The sequence below is a fragment of the Trichomonas vaginalis genome, chromosome III (assembly GCF_026262505.1).
Source record: "Trichomonas vaginalis G3 chromosome III, whole genome shotgun sequence".
Classification (NCBI taxonomy): Eukaryota; Parabasalia; order Trichomonadida; family Trichomonadidae; genus Trichomonas; species Trichomonas vaginalis.
The window spans coordinates 16665557-16686648 of record NC_067205.1 but is presented as its reverse complement, the minus strand read 5'-3'; the positions used below and the strand labels follow the sequence as shown (position 1 = coordinate 16686648).

The window sequence follows — 21092 nt, the reverse complement described above, 5'->3', positions numbered from 1 at the left end:
TTTATAAAAATAAAAAAAATATTTTTTTTTATTCTTGACTTTGTTGTTGCATTTGTTGCATTTGTTGTTCTTGAGCTATTTGTTGTTGAAGTTGTTCTTGTAATACAATACTTTCACCAGTTGCATCTTCCAATTCGAAACTTTCTGCCGTCATTGACAAATACATAGGACATAAAAGTTTTACAGGAACAAAGTTTGCGTCAACTAATGTCAACGTTATACTTGCCAAAGTGTTTGAGTTCACTAAGGTTGAAAATTCTGCATTCGAATGAACAATAGGCAAACCAGCAGAGAAAGTATTGTTTATACGCATAAGTATCTTTTGGTCATAATAGTTTCTGTCGACATTCGAATAACACTTTGAACCTAAGTTTGAAACAATATATAAGATTGGTGTGCTTAATGTCAATGGAATAGACATTCCTTGTATGACACCTTTTCCTGTTATAGGAAACTGTTGGTAGTAAAAACCAGAAATAAGTTTTGTATTATAGCTCATATTGTTTATAGTAAACTCAGTCGGACATCCAAACATAATGAAACCTGCTCTAGTTGCAGCACATGTTACACCCGTACTTAAAGTATTAAATAAGTCAACAAAACCTGTTGGTGGTATATCTGAGTAAGTATCTTCAAAGGAGTATTTTTTACCATTCACAACAATAAAGTCTTCTGGTGTCAAAAGAGCAAAACAGGCTTTAGTCGTCATTGTGTTTAAAGTTAGTTTACAATATCGTCCTTGAGGACTTTGTAAGTTTGTTGTTATAGAATTATATGACTCAGGGTTTTTAGTCGTAATAGTATAAACCATTATATCTTCTGCCATTTATATATTTTAAAAGTTTTTCTGAAAGTGGAGAAGAACTTCATCTAAACTTTCACATGGCGTTTCTTGAAGTTCTCTGTCTAAGAAGTTCAAATATTTTGTAAAGACATAGAACTTTCCTTTGTCTACACGAACAAACAAAACAGGGTCTTTCATATCGTTCAAAAGTGTGTAAAGTCCTTTACATGAAATAAAGTCTATATTATTTTTCTTCAAACATCTTTCAAGAAGTTTTGACATTTTTACTTAGCAAATAAATTTTAATGAAATGTTGTGGTCGTCAAATATTTTTATGACGTCTGGGAAACTATACTTTAAGTTCAACGTTTCACCTCCTTTCATAACGTATATCTTGTCAATGACATTATATGAAACACCACAGCAACTAATGTCGGGTTCTATTTCTTTGATGTTTATATCGTCTGCCTCTGTCAAAAGTTTCAATAGTTCTTTCAAAACTTCATGAGGTGCAATGACATATGAGTTCACTTTTACAGGGTTGTGTTCGACCAAGTTTAACATTATACCTAAAGCTTGACAAATCTTCTCCTGAGTTTGAAGTTTGTCTTTCAGTTGTTGGTAGTCGTTTCGAATATCTGCAACAGAACTTAAGTCTCTGCTAACTTCAGGATATGTTGGTTGTTCTTTTACAGGAACAATTGTTATACCATCTTCGTCCTCGTATGGTTTCCCCACTTCAACATCTCTGTCTTTGACATTGACAACAACACTTTGACTGTTTGTTTGAGTTGGTGAATTTAACTTCACATCTGCCACCGCCATTAAACCTTTTGAAACACTCACGCTTCTATTTTTCGGAAATGACATTTTACTTAGAATAAAAAGATGGACGTATTCGAGTATCTCTTCGAATTGAAGCAGAACAAAGTTTACACACACAAACAATACAAATACATTGACAGAATAGTTCTTTATACAAACAATGGTAAATGTTATAGAATAGCAATATTTGCTGAACCAAAATATTTCCATAAAGCAAAGAAAGTTGGTATAACTGAAATGGTGAAAGTTCTTGACGTTGACAAAAATATAACAACAAAACTTACAGATATTTCTAAAGGTAAGTTTATCTTACAATATTATGTCAAAACTGGCGTACTGTCAATATTTGACGGAGAGAAGTCAGTTCAAGAACAACTTACTGACCTGCTGCCAAAATCTGCTCGATGGAAGCTGTCGTTATGCCAATCTGAGGAGCCCCAGCAGGTTTCATCGAACGAATCTTCAAAAGAGCATCTTCCGTGAAAAGTGCTATTGGTTTTGTAAACTTCTTTGCTCTCAGTTCATCTGGACCGTCTCTGTCACCAGTATATTGTATTTGTACAGTACCAACAGTTGAAATACCACCCATAAAGTCTTCTGAGTCAGCAAATGGAATGCCAAGCCAAAAGTTTGAACGGTCTCCATTTGTATATTGAGTTTTTTGACCTCCTGTATGAGTCCATACTTTCACATATGGCATAATAGAACTTTGCATTTCAGGGTTAATGGTTGTTGTGAAGTTGTTGTTAAAGTTCATAGCATCTAATGTCAAGTTGTATGACCTCATATCCTCAACTGTAGAATATTCTTCTCTTGGATAATATTTGCCATCTATGTTTATATGATATTTAATACCGGGGTTGTAGAAACAAGAATAGTCATTTATAGTTCGTCTGAACAGTACAAACATAGTATCTGCATGTTTCATTGCAGTTGTTAAAGCAATATCTGTTCTTGCACCTGGGTCAGCACTTTGGTTTCCAACTTCACCTGCAAAGTCTTTGACAGATATTTGGTGTATAGGGAACATAAGTGGAACTGCAATATATTTGGCAGCTAAAGCATTTGAAATATCTGGGTCCAACATATAGACTGCAAGTCTGCTTTCTATTCTCTTGCATTCAAACTTTTCGCATGTAAACTTAACTGGGTCCCAAGCAGTTCCAGCAGCATTGAAATAATAGTTTACTTCATTGTTGAAGTTTGAGAAACCAAAGTCTAAGTCAACTTTGTCTTTGCAAAAGTCACAGAACTTGGCTCCACCAGTTCTAGCTATAGTAATGCTGAATGGGTCTTGTGTTGGTGCAATGACTAAGTTATTTTTGCTTGGAGTAAGTTCAATAGAAATTTTTCCTGCCCAGTTTGGCAAGTATCTTAAAAACCTGAAGATGAGGAAAGATGACAAAGGAACTCTAAGTTTCAGTTTTACTTTGGTTACTGCTGCTGCAGTTTGTTCAGAAAGGTTAACATAAACTCCTGGAACGTTAGGGTCAAGTCTTCTTATTTTCTCAATAGTTGCATACTGGTCTGTTTGTTCTCTAGCTTGTGGTTGTACTGAGTTTCTCAAAGCGAACCATTCATAGTTTGCCCATGTTACTGTTTGAACTAAGTCAGAGTTAGAATATATCTTATATCCCATGAAAACTTCTGGAGCATATTGGTATCCGACATAGAAAATTCCATTGCAACCTTTCTTGTCAGACAACTTGGCAGAAGGTTTTATTTCAATGTCTTGTTCCACGTATAAGAATGAGTTGTCAATAGAAATAATATGAAACCTGTCGCAAGCAATATCTACTGTTGTTGAAGAACCTTCTCCAAACTCACCTACGTTTCCATAAGAAACAGCAGTTGTATATTCGTAAGTTCCAGGAACTATTTCTGACCTTCTAATGGCATTGTCGCATTCGTTATACCATTCGGAAACATTTCCGTTCATGGCATCCAAAACTGTTGGCGTTATATTCTGAGCGGCGTACATTTCATATGGGTAAAAATATAGAATAGTTGGATTTATATATCATAAAAGAACCCACTCGGACCAAGCTTTACTTTCTTCCTGACTGAGTTTTTAACTCTTCTTTTTCCTTCATTGCCACTACTTTCACTAGATGAAGTAACTTCTTCACTACTTTCACTTTGTTCTACTCTTCTTCTTTGGTGTCGCTTTTGGTAACTTGCCCTCTGCTTCAAGTTGTTGCATCTTTGCCTCATGTTCACCTAGTATGTTGTAAATTTCCCATGTCCTTTTTGCCTTTGGGCTCTGGTCGCCCATCTCAGGTAACCTATATCCTAGAAAGATTTTGTCATAGTTTGTATTTGAGTCTTCGCGTATTGTTTGCATGACTCTTTCCTGAGTTTCCGGTTCAAGTTCTTCAAACAGAGCTTGTCCATATGGAATAAGCTCGTTTCCAAATATATGTTTTTGTAGCCATTCTGGTTTTCTTTCCATGTTACCAACAATATCTTTTGTGAATGGGAAAGCTTTTACCCAATGTTTCAGTCTTGCGTCATTTATTTCTGTAGTTTCCAAAGGAGGGACTTGTTCGTTTCCTTCTGGCTCTTCTAGCTGTTGTTGCTGAACTATTTCTTCCATGTCTGGTTGTATCTGAACTTCTTCCTGTGGAGTTTCTTGTACCTCATCTGCTGGCATTTCATATATTCCGAGACCGTTTTTAAAAAGTTCCCTATCTAAGTCATCCGGACTCATAAACCTTTCTTCTTTCGTTCCGTCTCTATTTTTTACGCGTTTCATGAAGAGAGTTGAATTATCATTTAGCTCTGACACCAAATATCTCGGAGTAAATTCAGTCATGTCATTTGGATGATATGCTATTAAATCATATCCCTTAGCGAGCTTGTATTTTCCAGGTTTGAAATTATATCCGATTTGGTGCTGAACCATAAAGCTAAATAGGTTCGGGTCAGTATTTCCTTCCTTGAACTTTCTAATAGCTTCTTTATATCTGTCACTAAAGTCAAGAGTATCTGGGTAACCATAGTCTTCCTTAAGCATTTTTAAGAATTCTTGGTTTCCTTGTTCTCTACTTCTTTTATGTCCTTGCTCTGTTTGTGGTTGTTGTTGTGCAGGGTTTTGAACTGTTGGTTGCTGTGCAGTGTTTTGAACTGTTGGTTGCTGTGCAGTGTTTTGAACTGTTGGTTGTGGTGCTGGATTTTGAACTGTTGGTTGCTGTGCAGTGTTTTGAACTGTTGGTTTTGGTGCATGCCTGTGTCTGTGTCCATGTGACGATGTAAATGTTTTAGGTAGTCCTGGTGCAGGTGCTTCTCTTGGAGGGTTTGGTGGTATATAAGTTCCACTAGCTAGTATATAAGTTCCACCAGCTGGCACATATGTTCCATCTGCAGCATAATGTCCTACCTGACTTTTCGTTTTTAAGAAAGCATTTACTAGGTCTGTTTTGGTCTGTTGTAACTCTTTTTCTTGACTTTCCACAACAGTTGCTCTAACGGCGTCATAGGCACTTTGAACTGCCTGTCTCGTTGCTGCATCTGTTATTTTCGTCATATTTTGTGCACTTCTCTTAACTCTTTGTCGAAACCTTCAGACTTCAGTTTCTTTCCAGATGAGAAGTCGTTCACTAGTTTCACCTTACTATGAAGAGCTTCGAAGGCGTTCTTAAAGTCAGCATTCATTAAAGCTTCATTTGAACTGTCTTCATCCGCTTGTATTTTTGTCCTTATTGACCCTATAAGTTGGGCTGCTTTAGCGTTGGCTTGGGCATCTAACCAGTCATTATTAGCTTTTATATATTCTGCGCTTTTCATTGCCTTTTGCATGGCTGCGTCGTTATTTTTACTTTCTTGTGCTAAGTTTTCATACTGTACGGTTTGGTTTTGCAACTGTAAAAGTTTTTCTGCCTTTACATTTGCTTCAACTTCTTTTTTATACTCATCGCTATCCATATATGTCTTCAGGGCTTTTTGTTTTATTTCTTCATCTTTCAGTACTTTATATTGAGTAGTATGGTTTTTCAATTTATAACATCTTGTTCCATTTTTGCTACTTCTGCTGCTTTTTCTGACACTTTTTTCGCATATTCCTCTGTACTTAGTTCTTTCAGTTGTTCTTCTTTCTTCTTTTCTCTACGTTTAACTCATTGAGTTTCTTTGTGTGTCTGTCATATTCTAGTTTCTTTTCGTTTTCACTTATTTGTTTCTGTATGTCTATGTTTGACTTTTTGACATCTGTTATTTGATTTTTGAGTGAACTCAAATTCATTTGACTTTGAGGGTTATAAGCTGTTCCGTCTGCAGCTCCACCATAGCCTGCCATTTTCGCTAAAAGTGCCGCTCTTAAACCTCCACTCTGTGCACCAATAACTCGGTTTAAAAGCATAGGGTTGCTTGACATTTGTTGCAACATAGTGGGGTCATTCATCATTTGTTGTTGCAACTGTTGTTGTGGTGTCAGTTTTACTATTGGATGTTTCAATGCTCCCTTCCTCTTACGTATATTCTTACGTAGCTTACGTGGCATTTTAAGTGAAGTAAAAAACGGTTTTTGACAGATGTTTATATGACACTTTTTGTTCAGCACAAAACTACTCGGTCAAAGTGTTGTCAGTTTTGTAAAATAACCGTCCTATCTCATTCTATAAGGGGGAAAAGGCTTCTCAAAGTATACTTCCTTGGAACGCCAGTAACTTTTCCTGTAGCGACGATAGACCCTTACTTGTCCGGACAAAGTTATACTAAACTTTTTATGGGCTAGAGGGCACGAAGTGCCTGGAAGGCCATCCCAAGAAAAAAAAAACTTCATTATACTAAACATCTTCAGGGCTAGAGGGCACGAAGTGCCTGGAGGCCCCACTACCTTTTTTTTTTTTTTTATGCTAGATTAGTTGTATTTATTTAAATATATTATATTGGCAACCTTTCTTTACCCTGTTCTAATAAACGCATTTTGTAAAAAATTATAGTGCATCAGTTTCGAACTAGCGTCCCCGGTACCAAATAGTAAGGGGTAATAACCATTCGACCATTTGCCACGTAAAGCATCGCCAGATTTTTTTGTATTTAATCACTCCCAAAACACTGTTTTGGCTTATTGGAAGCATATCAGACATAATCGCCATAATCAAAAAATCTATATACCCAATAAGTAATAAATTTGTCGATATAGATTTTCCATGAAATTAGTTTTTAGTCTGATCTTAAAATAAATTTAATTTTTTATAAAAAAAATCACATTTAAAAGTACCTTTTTAGTAGCTCGAAATCCTGTTGGTGGATTTCGGGCGTACTTCAAAATTAGCTTTTCTTCTACATATGCAAGCTATATTTTAAATATGGAGCAAATCGGATCGGCGAAAGGAGTTTAGTTACCTTTGATCAATACCAAATGATTTTTTAACTAGTAAATAAAGTATTTTCTTTACACACACATTGTATATCATAGTTTTTTTTTGGTTTCGCAAAACATCCAAAAACAAATATGCTATAAAAGTGACAATTTTAGCAAAACGAAACCCTTAATCACATTAAGGATACCCTTACGTGTCAGATTTTTTGCGCATACAAAGAAGTCATGCTAGACATGAGCTATAAACCTGAAATTTTAGCAACATATTTAAAACTTTTTAAACTACAATACACTTTAATATTCAAGAACAAAAATATTCTTTTTAGAAATTACATAATTATTTTATGTGAAATCTATATAAAAACATATTTTGCGAGCGTAACTTTTTTCTTTATAAGCACCTTATATGACTGATAAACTGTGAAGGCACATAATTGTTAATTCATAGAGTTGATATGTTTCCAAAATTGAGAGGAAATTTGAAAATTGAATACCCTTTCAATTCAATTTTCAAAAGATATCAGCTCCTTCAATAATTGAAGGACGATTTTGATCATTTGCTCTTAAAACAAGTATGCCATGGAGAAAAAAGTTACGCTCGCAAATCTGAAATATAACTATCATATAAAAAAATTAAATTTCTAATTTTTTACTCTATAGATATTATTGGCCACTTGTGTAATGCATAAAAGTTTATGTAATATGCATACATTTGGAAGTATGGGAGACGAGGGAAATTACTTCTATGAGGCACTAGGATTTTTAAAAATTTCTCTATCGGACTCACCATTCAATTTCTCGAAAATTAAAAAAAATAATAATAGCTAAAATGTATTATGCATAACAAATTTTAATGTTACACGGTATTTTTTGAACTTCATGACATGAATTTTCTTTATATTATTTTTTTGGATTTTCTATGATTTATGCGATAGGCTGGAACAACATTGTAAGTGCAATGATATCATTTATAGAGAAATCTAAAACTTCAGCATTCAGAACTCGCAACCACAAAAATATTCATTTGCTAAGTAAGTAAAGTTGATTAAGTTCGACACTTAGCTTTATACGTAAAACCAAGTGTGTATTGTTATTTCTTGTTAAATTATTGAGAAAAAAATAAATTGTAAGAGAAACGATACTGATTATTGAAATAATATTGAGGGTAGCTGCAGATTTCTTCATTAACATGCCGGAAATTTGTTAATCTTGGTTTTCTATCATAAAATCTGTCGAAGAATCTAAAAACGGAGATATGAAATAGAGATCATGTAAATCTAGAGTATCCTGTCAGAAAAATAGACTAAGCATGTAACCCTTTTTTGGTCATAAACACTTTTTACCACTTAGTCATACAGATGATCATTAAATTTAAACGAGCACTTTTTGTCAGAATTTATTCTTTTACAAAGACAGAAGATTTTAGTATTATTTAATATTAGTGCTGTAGCAAAATTCAAAAAAACGGTGAAAATTCAGTGAATTTGTGAATTCACATTTTTTTTCGACATTTTTCTTGATATATCCATGCACATTAAGAACACAGCTTTGATACGCTTAAAAAAGCATAATTCATATGAAATTGTTAAAGAAATAAACAATTTATATAAAAATTGCACTTATGGGCAGTTTAGATATATAATTTATATATAACATATATACAAATCCATAGACAAAGTGCAATAACTACAATGTTGTAGAAAATTACAGCAGAAATACTGACTTTTTGAAGGATAATAAGAATTCTTCTAAATGTTGTATTTTTATAATTTGATTGATTTTTTTACTATTTCATTAATCTTTTATGAATAATAATTATTTTTAATATATGGCTATTAAAATTTCAAATTTTGACTAATATATCTAAGTTATCTGAACGAAACATTTAGAAAAATCATACTTACATTGAAATAGCAAGTAGAGCATATTAATAGCAAGTTTCTTGGCTTTATATCTATCATCTATTGTTGTTTGATCAAACAAAATTCACTCTATTATATGGTGTCAATTAATTAAAACAATTTTAATAGTTATTTATTTAGTGCGAATAAGTGCAAACTCATAAATGAATAACTTAATAGTAGAAATGAATTATCTGATATAAATCTCACATTTTGTCCATCAGAAATACTTTAATTGCATACGCATAACTATTAGTAATACGTCTGGAGTGTCAATTAATAACAATCCCACAACAAGTAAAATTCAGATTTTTATTAAACTTATTTTTTCCTAAAAGTTTTCTCAAATTACTATATATACATATGTGGATAAAATAATAGTAATATTGTAAAAAATTAGATAATTTTTTTTATTTGAGAACCTCTCAAAAGTTCATTCAATTTATCAATTGTTTCAGTTTGATGTATATTCATTTCTGGAGCCTAAAACTTTAGCAATCATGACAATATCATATTCTCTTTCTAACTACGCAATGTAAGGGTATCCTTAATAAATTTTAAAAATGATCGCTCATCGGAGATTTTTCATTCCCCTAGAATTTTGAGGCAAAAATTAATATTCATTTAATATGCCGCAAATGTATATATTTAAATGTACGGTCTAAATTTGTAAAACAACCTTTCAAAAGAATTTCAATTGTCGAGGTTTCATTTATTGACAATTTAGATCTCTGTGCCATTTTTTCATTGAGGATTACAAGAGTCATTCAGAATTTAGAAAATTAAAAATACGATTCAAAGTAAAATGAATATTTTTGAGGTAGGAAAAGTAGATTTTTACTTCCCTTAGTTATCCCAATCTGAAGATGACGAGGAGTCTGTTTCATCATCAGAAGATTGAGCCTTAACTTGGAATTCACCCATTGGAGTAGAAATTGTATTTCCTGGTTGAGCGGCTGGTTCATCTGCCTTCTTTTCTTCTTTTTGAACTTGTCTTGCTGGAACATCTTGTCCGGCCATAACCATTCTTCTTGCTGCGATTCTTGCGAACAGCTGATCTCTGAAGTCGTCGCCTGTAGATGTTGCCGCTGGCTTTGCAGGCTTAGGCGGTTCATCTCTGTTGACTTTCTTCAGTTTGATATTCGGACTCTTGATAAGATCAAGGAATGTAGACCTAACGTCCTGTTCTGCAGAAGACAACTTGATATCTGGGCTTGGCAGAGGTGGCAAATTGGCTGGCGGAGGCGGAGGTGGAGGAGGTGGCGGAACTCCTGCTCCTCCAGCTGCTGCAGGTGGCGGAGGTGGTGGAGGCGGTGGAGCTCCTCCTCCTGGAGCACCTGGAGGAGGCGGAGGAGGTGGAGGAAGGCTTCCATCTGATGGAGGTGGTGGTGGAGCTGATCCGTCAGGTGGAGCACCGCCAGCTGTAAATCCTGAACCTCCTGTCATCATAAAGTCTGATGGCGAGAAGTCAAATGCGCTTGTATCGAGATTAATGCCAAGATCGGCAATGTTTCCAAGATTTGGCAGGTTTGTAGGAAGATCGAAGGTAGGGATATTGTCGATGTTTGGAAGGAATGCAAATCCACCAGTATCGATTTCTGGCAAGAAGGAAATCGTATTGATCGAATCTGGAGCATTTGGAATGGAACGAACGACTTTTTCTTCTTCGAAATTGGATATCTTGCCTTCGAGGTTATCAATGCCAATCGTATCTCTGTAAGGATTTTCGTTTGTGTGGAAAAGAAGAAGAGAAGATGTTGAGTTGATATATTCTGGTGATCTGCCGAGTCCAGCACTGCGAAGTTGATCTCTCTGAACAATTGGCTCGGCTTTGAAGATGAAGTTCTGATCTTCGCCATAAACTGTGTTTGTAAGAGCTTCTGTGACAACAACAGACTTTCCTGTAACGTATTCTGGTTGCTTTGGCTGAATGAATTGTGAAATTGGATGATATGCTGGTGGCTCATCACCGCAGCAGAACTTCAATGGTGTGAAAACAGTGACGACTTTAGAGGGATCGTTGAGACGAACCATGGCCTCTTGAGCATTAGCAATTCTAGAACTCAGATTTGAAACGCGGTTCTGCTCTTCTTTGATTCTATTAGAAATCGTGGAAAAAACAGAGTCTACGACGTTCTCTAGATATGCAAGAGTCTTAACGACCTTCATATCGCAAAAAGGTTCAAAATCATCATTTGCTAGAACTGGAACTTGAAGCGGGACTTTGTTCATCAATTCTGACGGTTTTTTCAGATAATATTTGACAAATCTTTTTTTCCTTTTCCTATGTCTAGAATCAAATGGGAGAAAGCTCTTGGGAATATCGCTACTCTTTCCCTAAGTTACAATTACCCTATTAATATCATAGTTAACGAGAAAGACTTTAAGTCAAATTTAATATTTCTTTCATGCATTAGCAATAAAGTAAAGAATAGTTTATATTCTGGGAACGCTTCTAAAATCTATAAATTCAATTGTAGCATCAAAGATCAAGGAACTTATAAAATTCTTGAAGATCTTTTTCAAGGTCAATTGATAAGCAACGATTTGCCAGAAAGTATTAATACAGACTTGTTTGAATTTGCATTGTCTATTGAATGTCCAGATTTATTAGAATTTTATTATGAAAAGTATGAACTTTTTAAATATTCATTAGAAAACTTCGACAAGAACGTTACATATTGCAAATACATTGATGCAAAAGACGAATTCATCAAATTTGTTTCACAAAACATATACAACATCGGAATTGACAAGTTAGTCGAAACATGTAATTATTTAGGATATGATTTTTCAGAGAAGATTATTCTATCATGTCTTGAACAATCAATCGATTTCAATGAATTTATTTCATGTTTAATTGATAGTCATTCATTATTCTTCAACTTGATTCTTTTAATTGATTCATCTCAATTAAAATTCGAAACAAAAATCAAAATTCTTCATTGTTATTTTAGTTTTAACAACAAAACAGATCTTACAAACGAATCTATTAACCAATATATCCTCAAATTACTTCCAACAATTACTAATGAATATCATAAAACTAAACAAAAGATAGATGAATTGAAAAATGAAGCTGAATTCTCTAAACAAGAAATAGATAAATTGAGAAAAGAAATAGAAATATCAAAGCAAGAAAATGATGAATTGAGAAAAGAAGAAGAAATCTCTAAACAAGAAATAGATAAATTGAGAAAAGAAATAGAAATATCAAAGCAAGAAAATGATAAAATGAAAAAAGAAGCAGAAATAGCAAAGCAAGAAATAGATAAATTGAGAAAAGAAATTGGAGATGGAAAGGTAATTGTCAGTTATTCAGGAAATCAATATGATGGAATATTTTCATATTTAAGAAATATAAATAATGGTCAAAATCCGCTTACTTGTGGTGCAATATCTGTTACAACGTCAAATGGTAGCAGTGGGAATAGTTCTGATTTATTTGAATATTCAAAAAAGAATCATTGTTGGGGTTTACAAGAAATAGAAAACAATTCCGTAATATTTGATTTCAAAGGTAAAAAAGTTTCTCTTTCTGCTTATACAATTAAAGCACATGATAATAGTGCCTATTGGGACAAACCAGTAGATTTTGCAATTGAAGGAAGTAATGATTTTAATAATTGGCAAATGATTGATAATAAACCAAGTAACACTGATATAAACTACAAAAAACCTATTCATACATGGGTCTGTTCTAAATCACCATTTTATCGTTATATACGATTTAGATTGAAATCTATTTATGACACTGGGCTTCTATACACAGATCATTTTGAATTTTTTGGTAAAATTAAAATCTAACAGGATTCAAATTAAAAATACAAAACAGAAATGAATTTGATTAAGAAAGATTTGTTTATTTATACTCTATAAAAATAAAATTAACATGATAAGATATTTGCCTCTAATTTCTGATACTTATATTCGTTTCCTTTCAGGACTTCGATGTTTCCATTTGAAATTGCTGCTTCTGCAATTGGTTTTAGAGCTACTTTTGCATCATTTTGGACCTTTCTGAAGTCATAATCCTCAGAAGAGAATGTCAACAACGAAATATTAATTAAATTATTCTCAATTACTTCATTAAAACCATTCTGCATGCAAAACAGAGCAAAACTAGACAATGTTTGTATGCAATTGATTTCATGCATTGACACCAGCTTTGAAACCATTTCAGAAAGCGTTTGATGGCTAAAAAGTTGAGAATTAACATAAATTGACAGAACAAACGCTGTTTCTATCATCTGTTCAACCAATTTGTTTGATTCACCGTTTTCCTGTAATGACTGTAGCGTTTCCATGATCATTTGGACTAGTTGAGAAATGAAATTTTCCGAAATTCCAAACAAACTTGGGAAACAACGGAAGGAAATTGACAGGCATTGCAGAGAAATGACTTTCTTCTCTATATTTGGCTTCTTTAGTACTTTCAATGGTGTATCAAGAACTTTTTGTGCCAAATCGCTATTATTTATCTGTTCTGCAAGTCTTATAATAGCGTGTGCAGCATAAACATTCGAGTTCTTGTTAGATATGGCTGTTTGAAGTATTAATTCTGAGTATTGAGAAGCAAATTCAACGCAATCGCTTCCTAATGACTCAATAATTGTTTCATAGCATGCCAGGCATGATTGGTATAATAATGGTGCGACTTCTCCTTTCTTTGTCCATTTAGATCTTTCCAAATTTAAAATCGGGAATAAAATCGCATGAATATCGTTTAAAAGTACTTCTACTAGCTGTCTGCCACCAATAGTCAATATATTCGTGATTGCCTCTAAAATGGTCGCTGAACCCTCACAATCTGCTGAAGAATTTCCATTCAAATTTTCGATCAAAAAGTGACAAATTGGTAAAACATCAGAATTAACTTTCATGAAGCCCTCAGCGATATTTACAAGGCAAGAGCAGACCAAATCAAGTAATTCATTATTAGCGGTATCAAAAAGATCGAAAAACATCTGTCTTACTCCATCAATAATTTCTATCATTTGTTCTGGAAGGTAAAGAGAAAGAATTGATAGAGCACTAAGCGCTGAATTCTTCATATTTTTGATTTCCATTGTACGCAAGTCTTCTTTTGACATCTCTTCCGTTGAATTATTATCATCCATCATTTGTGCTATTGTTTCTTCATTTTCATCTGGTTTGTATTCATAACTGAGTTGCGATATCAACGAATCTGCGATTACTTCGATCTTTGGAGCTATGGATAATGGGAAATTTGAAGCAATTGAGCAAATGCAGTTATTTGAAGTGATTCTGTTATCTATTTCATCTTCCTGGAGTATCTGTATGATGAGATCTATTATAGAATCGAGGTCTCCCTGCAAAAATGCCGGAGATTGTGAAGCAAAAATTGAAAAACAGCGAATTGCGCCACTTCTGAGATAAGAATCTTCATTTATTGCTTCGTGGAGAACTGATTTGATCCTCTCGTAGTATTGTCCTGCAGAAGAAGAGCATTTTGAAAGGGCAGATGCGATAACAAACAAAATATCGCCTTGTAGCTCCTTGGGGAGTACAGATAATGACTGTATGAGCATATCTAAGACCTCTTCGATGTTCGGAGGAGGGATAGAAGAGCTGTCAAAGAGGGATGACAAACTATTCAATACTTGGTTCACTTGTAGATTGGAAAGGAGTAAAGGAGTGAGGACTCCGATGTATTCTGCGCAATTATCAGGTATACAATTGCAAATTGTGATGACAATTTCAGCACAATTTTCAATTATCTCTTCTTCGCCTGTTTGTATGCCACTAACAACAAAATCAATGATCTCTTGTTCATGCTGGTATATTAATTCAGTATCTGCTGATATCAAAAAGTTAATTGCTGACAATCCAACCAAAATTCTTGCAAATCTAAGGTCATTTTCTTGTTCATCGGTGATGAATTCATGACTTTTCATGAATATGTAGTCGCTCAAGCTATTTGAACCTTCTTCTTCCTCTTGCGGAGAATTTAATACGTCACTTTCACTAAGCATCGTAATTAGTTGGTCAGTGATTCTATAAAAACCGCCATATGGGTCATACAAATATATTTCTACGGCCAAATCAAAGATTTTATCAACTAATAGTGGTAATTCATCTTGTATCTCATCAATGCTTGCTTTGATTGCTTCGATGTAGGCTAGACAGGCATATATTCTGATTTCCATGATGATCTCGCTGTTGTTCATGATGTTAATCAATATTTCGAGATATTGATTTTCATATTCATCGATAGAAGTAAGAGAGAACATTGAAACTGATTTAATTAGCTCCATAACAGCAAGGCTTTCATCAGTGTTCATATAAGTTAAGCATAAATTTAATGAATTTAGAATTATATTTCCAATTATTCCTGTTTCATCGATATCGTCCATGTAAGGTCTGGAAATCAGTACAGATAACAATTTCATTGCTTCAATCCTGATATTTCTCTCAGAGTGTACGGCAAATTCGCAAATTTGACTTAATAATTCAGAAATGAATGGTAATTCTTCATCAAAGCTGGTATTTATCGCAATTTGAGATATTAGGTATAAACTTGTCGATATTGTATTTGCATTTTGTATCAATTGTTGAATCAAATTTGGAATTGGTCCAAATTCTGTGCCATCAATAGCCATAAGGGCGGCATCATCGCAAAGCATGCGTACGACATGGTCGTTTTGAATTGAAATTATAGTTTGGCAAAATTGATTTTGTAATTCTGAAATAAAAGTTGAATCAAATGTAGATTTGTATTTGCGAATTTCTGAATGAAGGAAAATTGAAGCATATTTGAGGTAAATATCGTTCTTATCTGTTTGCAAGAGCATAAATAAAATTTGAATTGCTTCTTCTTTAGTTTTTAAGAACTCTAATATTTCTCCTGTAGCCTGGCCAATCCTATTGTTATCACCAGAACGGATGTCATTGAAAAGGTTATGGAGAAAATCAAAACTATTCATAGATTTTAGGTCCTGCAAAAGTGCCAAAATCTAAAGTCACAAAATTGACAATTGCAAAAAAAATTGTTTTTATCTTTCATCTTCTATGTCTGTTATCTAATTTAAACAAGCATTCAAGAACTTTTCGACATTACATAATAAAAGCAATTATGCAATCACTATTATAATTAACAATCATAAATTTGAATCTACAATTTTCTTCCTTTCATGTATTAGCAATAAAATACAGAACAACTTATACTGTGGGAACGCTTCTAAAATCTATAAATTCAATTGTAGCATCAAAGATCAAGGAACTTATAAAATTCTTGAAGATCTTTTTCAAGGTCAATTGATAAGCAACGATTTGCCAGAAAGTATTAATGCAGACTTGTTTGAATTTGCATTGTCTATCGAATGTCCAGATTTATTAGAATTTTATTATGAAAAGTATGAACTTTTTAAATATTCATTAGAAAACTTCGACAAGAACGTTACATATTGCAAATACATTGATGCAAAAGACGAATTCATCAAATTTGTTTCACAAAACATATACAACATCGGAATTGACAAGTTAGTCGAAACATGTAATTATTTAGGATATGATTTTTCAGAGAAGATTATTCTATCATGTCTTGAACAATCAATCGATTTCAATGAATTTATTTCATGTTTAATTGATAGTCATTCATTATTCTTCAACTTGATTCTTTTAATTGATTCATCTCAATTAAAATTCGAAACAAAAATCAAAATTCTTCATTGTTATTTTAGTTTTAACAACAAAACAGATCTTACAAACGAATCTATTAACCAATATATCCTCAAATTACTTCCAACAATTACTAATGAATATCATAAAACTAAACAAAAAATAGATGAATTGAGGAAAGAACTTAAAGAAGAACAAGATGATAGAAAACAAATGATACAATTTTATTCACATTATTATAAATGATAAAATTTGAATGTTATACAACAGAGTTTCTGCAATTTTATGTATAATGATTTATGATTTATTTGTATCATTACTCAATTAAACTTATAAGTACATTAACCTCTCACTATTATTCTCAACCAAAAAATCAACAAGTTCCATATTAGATGCTGCAAAGTGATTTATATTAACTATTTACCTTAGAAATTGTTACATAAAGCTAAAAAAACGAATAATTTATCAAACAATTTTTAAAATATAATTATTTATCATGATAGTAAAGTTAACATATATCATTTTTAAACTATACTATAGTCAAATTCGAAAATTATGAAGACAAATGTTATATTATTTCTTATAAGATGTATATATGTTTTTACTCCTCATTAGCCACTCTTTCTAAGTATATGCAACAATCATGTGGAACCGAAATCTTAACGTATGTACCAATGGGGAATAAAGTTACGTCCTTCTGTAAGAATTTTTTTTTTCGGGATGAAGAAAAGGTTCGTCAAACAACTTCTGGGTAGTTTCCTTGCTAATGTATAATCGATGCAAAGCATGTTATTGGTGTTGTGCTCATTTCACAAGGAGATAAAATATTTGGAAGTAAAACGTTTTCAAATTGAGAGTCATTTGACCCAAAACCAATAAAACTTTTTAATGCATTCGAAGAAGGAAATCTCGAACTTATTAAATCTCTTATACAGGATGGTAAATATATGCAAGTAGAATCTTTAGCTCTACCACTCTTTTGTGCACAACTATCTTATCTCTGTTGTAGAATTGTTAATTATCTTATCTCTGTTAGAGCTGATAAAGAAGCAAAGGATGGATGGATAAACTCCACTCATTCATGCATCACAAAATGGTCATCTTGAAGTTATTAATTATCTTATCTATGTTGGAGCGGATAAAGATGCAAAGGATTTCTCATTCATAAATCATTCTTTATTTCATTGGCTCCATGTGGACAAAGAATTGTATGAACATGGCATTAGGGAAAATTTCTTCTGAAGTCTCTCATTAGATTCAAATAAATTTACATAATATGGCCTTTTGAAAGTCGTAGACTACAAGCAAACTAGCTTAAAATATTATTTTTCTGAGTCATCTCATCAAATGAGAGACTTCGGAAGAACTATGCCATATTCAGTTAATTATAGGATTTCTAGACCACTGGGAACTATAAAGTTGTTGTATAAGTACATTAAGGCCTTAAGGGTGCCAGAATGTAGTAAGTGTAACCTCAAATGATTTGTAAAAAATTCAATTTTGACTTTACAATAATCGTTGTCAAAAAATCTTGACCAATGTCTGCTGAAGATGCAATGACTGGATTTCTACAAGCAACCCTCCAAAAGCCAACACATGTAGTTCTATCAACCGGATCCCAATTAATAGGCACTCTTTGCACTATAGATGCATTATTCAATCTTGTTCTTCGCGATGCAGTAGAAATGTCAAATGGTAATGAAGTTGGGAAATACCAAAGCATTTTTATTAGAGGAAATCAGGTAGTACATGTTGCAACTGCCGACTAAAATAAAAATTTTTGTTATTAGGATCAACTCCCATATAATTTTCAAACACCCTTCATTTCAACATAAGCCCGTAAATACTATAATTGACTTAAAAATGTCTATTTATACCTTTAATTAATTCCACATTTTTTGTATATAAAATCTAAGTAATTACATTATATACTAGTATTTTACAAACAAACAGAATAATAAACAACAAATAATGATACTGGATTATTTAAATAATCCAGTAATTAAACCTAAGATCAATGAACGCATTTCCTGATGTTTCATTCGCAGAGATATCTTACATGCGTTTTCTGCGCTCATCAAAACAATTAAGAAAAACAAATCATCGTTAACTGTTCTTCCTGAAAAGAAAAGTGAAGCATCTTTCTTGGCAAAGAAGAATACTCTTTCCTTCTCAAGTTCTGACTTGATTTTCTCCGGATTATTAACTTTTGCCTCCCTAATTACAAAAGATGTTTCATCATTTGAATTTAGAGTTGGCCATACGCGATTAAACTCTTCTCTATTGATTTTACCATGTTCTATTGGTTCCAACAGGAATTTCAGTGGAGTTTCGCATGTAAATGAGATTCTTTTTGGTCGATCAACTTTCATTTCGATTTTAATGACATTTGTGAAATTATTTTTATCCACAAATGCAGCACTCGAGATGACAGGTATCATTGTCAGTGAACTTTGCTTAGCTTCTATTTTTGGAAGCGCTGTGAAAGCAGCTGGAGTAAATCCAAGGGTATTAACATTAAAAGAGACCATAAAAAGAATCAATGGATTGTTACCCATGTTTTTAATGGAAAGAGCAAAGAATCTTTGACCATTATTATCAATAATAAACTGGCCACGGAGTTCACAGTCGAACGAGGACGAACTGCGTTCAAGAAGAAGTGGGAAAATGATGTCGTCATCACTTTTATTCCTTCTATCAAATTCGGCCGGAAATTTTCTTAGAACTGTAGCTATAGAACCAAGATTTTTGATGAGTTCTACTGATAACTTCTTGTTTTCCAGTGGAGGAACTTCGATATTATAAGTGTCATTTCTGAAAAATATTCTATCAGCGATATCCTTATGTTTTCCTAGGATAACCATATAACTATAAGCTCTATCTCTTACTTCTGGGTCTTTTTCTTCCATTGTGGCCAGAGAAAACACTTTTGCAAATAAATTATAATTTTCTCCCGGATTTACAATGTAAAATTTAGCAATTGCAGCTAGAATTGAGAGTTTCACAGGCGTGGTTTCATCCATAAAGCACTCAGCAAGCTCAGAAATGATGTCATACGAATATTGAATTTCTGTATAAATCACGCATTCGCCAGCAAGCCAAGCTAATGCACTTTTGGTTTGCTGATCCTCGATTTCATCATATGGTAGCTCCAGAATTTTGTTTGCGAGCTCAAAATATTGAGATAAATCTGGTCTTATTATATTTATGGCAACAGATATCGCTGTGTCTTTTATAACTATTGAGGAGTCTTTCAGAAGAGTTTGGAGTATAGAAACTATCTTTTCAGTTGATTGATTAAAAGTGACAGCAATTCTTCCTAATTCTAGGACACTTTCGCGGCCAAGAGATTCATTTTTGGACTTGGCATAGTTCTGTAACTCGTCTATTATGGTATCTACGTTCTTTGGGTGAGTTAATAACTTGATAACCTCTAATTTAGCTAGTTGAATGTATTTTTCGTCTTCTTTGCGACAGAAAAATGATGAGACGTTTAAATTCTCAATAAAAAATAATCTGAAGTTCTGAATTAAAATTAAAAATTGTCTTAAAACGACGAATTTTGTTTCTGAGGAAGCAGAAAGTAATTTAAGAAGTGGAGGAATAAAACTTTGTAAATACGATGTAATTGTTGGAATATCTGCTATAATCGGAAAACATTTGATTATATTTCGAATTACACCAATTGTAACAGCACTATTCGCATTAAATAAATGTGGTTGCATATTCTCGATGATTTTAAAGCATTCTTCTTTGTCTTTGAATTGATATGCAGTAACTAAATTTAAAATTTGAATTCGACACCATTCTGTAGCATCGAGTATGGCTTTTGTAAGTTTATCTATAGCATTAAATGGGAAAACAAATAGTGGTTTGGCTCGAGAATTGTTAATTTCAATCATTACTGAAGCAGCATTAGCAGATACATTAATAACTGGGTCATCAAGAAGATTCATGAGGAGTTGATCGAGTTTGTAAAGTTCTATAAGAGTTGTATCATTCTTTTCTAATTTTTGGATCGCAAATGCAGCTGCAGCTCTAAGATGAGGGTGTTCTGATACAGCAGCTTCGAAAATGATAGGTATTAAAACATCTCCAGATTCTGCTGTAATAACAAGCCCAGCGCGTTTTACAGATAAAGATTGTAAAAGGTAATTATCTGATTGAAAATCGGCTAAAATTGTTCCTATTCCAGTGTATGAATCACCTAAAATAATATTTCGATATCTTCTAATTGTTGGACTCTTACCAGGAATGATCAGCGCAATATCTTTGTAAAAAGAGGATAAATCTTCACCCTGAGCATGCAAAACGAGCAATTGCTTCAATCCCTCTAAAGCTACTTTCTCATCCGAAGATCTAAGTTTCTCGATTGTTTCAGAAAGCTCAGTTTTTGCATTCGACATTGGCAAATTTTTATTAATTGAATTTTCGTAATAAGATGAAAAATATACATTTATTGTACATGAAAATGCTAAATTTCTAAAATTTTGAGCTTTCATGAGAAATAATCGAGAAATTATTACAAATCAGTCTTTTGAATATTTCGCGTTCACAGCAATAAACCCGTCTTTAAGAAACATAAATAGTAAACTACAATTATAATTTATTAACATAA

General features: G+C 33.0%; 9 protein-coding genes and 1 pseudogene across 10 annotated transcripts, besides 2 other annotated features; 2 read left to right on the top strand and 8 right to left on the bottom strand.

Moving 5' to 3' along the window:
- Positions 1-6459: part of a mobile genetic element that runs on past the window's edge.
- On the bottom strand, positions 29-826 carry TVAGG3_0714760 (uncharacterized protein; the record flags this gene model as incomplete). The annotated part of the gene is made up of 1 exon (XM_051243905.1): positions 29-826. One exon carries the CDS (start codon positions 824-826, stop codon positions 29-31), a length of 798 nt encoding a protein of 265 aa, XP_051090492.1.
- On the bottom strand, positions 1172-1609 carry TVAGG3_0714750 (protein of unknown function, DUF4106 family; the record flags this gene model as incomplete). The annotated part of the gene is made up of 1 exon (XM_051243904.1): positions 1172-1609. A coding segment is annotated over one exon (438 nt), but the record flags the coding sequence as incomplete, so codon positions are not given.
- Positions 2099-2696, bottom strand: TVAGG3_0714740 (protein of unknown function, DUF4106 family; the record flags this gene model as incomplete). The annotated part of the gene is made up of 1 exon (XM_051243903.1): positions 2099-2696. A coding segment is annotated over one exon (598 nt), but the record flags the coding sequence as incomplete, so codon positions are not given.
- Positions 3744-5263, bottom strand: TVAGG3_0714730 (annotated as a pseudogene). The gene has a single exon. A coding segment is annotated over exon 1 (1520 nt).
- Positions 5777-6107, bottom strand: TVAGG3_0714720 (protein of unknown function, DUF4106 family; the record flags this gene model as incomplete). Its single annotated transcript, XM_051243902.1, has 1 exon — positions 5777-6107. A coding segment is annotated over one exon (331 nt), but the record flags the coding sequence as incomplete, so codon positions are not given.
- A 3186-nt stretch (positions 6460-9645) lies between the features above and the next one.
- On the bottom strand, positions 9646-11083 carry TVAGG3_0714700 (alpha-tubulin binding; the record flags this gene model as incomplete). Its single annotated transcript, XM_001579663.1, has 1 exon — positions 9680-11065. The coding sequence occupies one exon, from the start codon at positions 11063-11065 to the stop codon at positions 9680-9682; it is 1386 nt and encodes a 461-aa protein (XP_001579713.1).
- A 36-nt stretch (positions 11084-11119) lies between these two features.
- Positions 11120-12640, top strand: TVAGG3_0714690 (ankyrin repeat domain-containing protein 61 family; the record flags this gene model as incomplete). The annotated part of the gene is made up of 1 exon (XM_001579664.1): positions 11120-12640. The coding sequence occupies one exon, from the start codon at positions 11120-11122 to the stop codon at positions 12638-12640; it is 1521 nt and encodes a 506-aa protein (XP_001579714.1).
- An 80-nt stretch (positions 12641-12720) lies between these two features.
- TVAGG3_0714680 (armadillo (ARM) repeat-containing protein family) lies at positions 12721-15780 on the bottom strand (the record flags this gene model as incomplete). Its single annotated transcript, XM_001579665.1, has 1 exon — positions 12721-15780. One exon carries the CDS (start codon positions 15778-15780, stop codon positions 12721-12723), a length of 3060 nt encoding a protein of 1019 aa, XP_001579715.1.
- A 2019-nt stretch (positions 15781-17799) lies between these two features.
- Positions 17800-17861: a mobile genetic element.
- Positions 17862-18003: 142 nt separating this feature from the next.
- Positions 18004-18357, top strand: TVAGG3_0714660 (U6 snRNA-associated; the record flags this gene model as incomplete). Its single annotated transcript, XM_001579666.1, has 1 exon — positions 18013-18243. One exon carries the CDS (start codon positions 18013-18015, stop codon positions 18241-18243), a length of 231 nt encoding a protein of 76 aa, XP_001579716.1.
- A 99-nt stretch (positions 18358-18456) lies between these two features.
- TVAGG3_0714650 (clathrin binding) lies at positions 18457-20880 on the bottom strand (the record flags this gene model as incomplete). Its single annotated transcript, XM_001579667.1, has 1 exon — positions 18457-20880. The coding sequence occupies one exon, from the start codon at positions 20878-20880 to the stop codon at positions 18457-18459; it is 2424 nt and encodes an 807-aa protein (XP_001579717.1).
- Between the last annotated feature and the right edge of the window lie 212 nt (positions 20881-21092).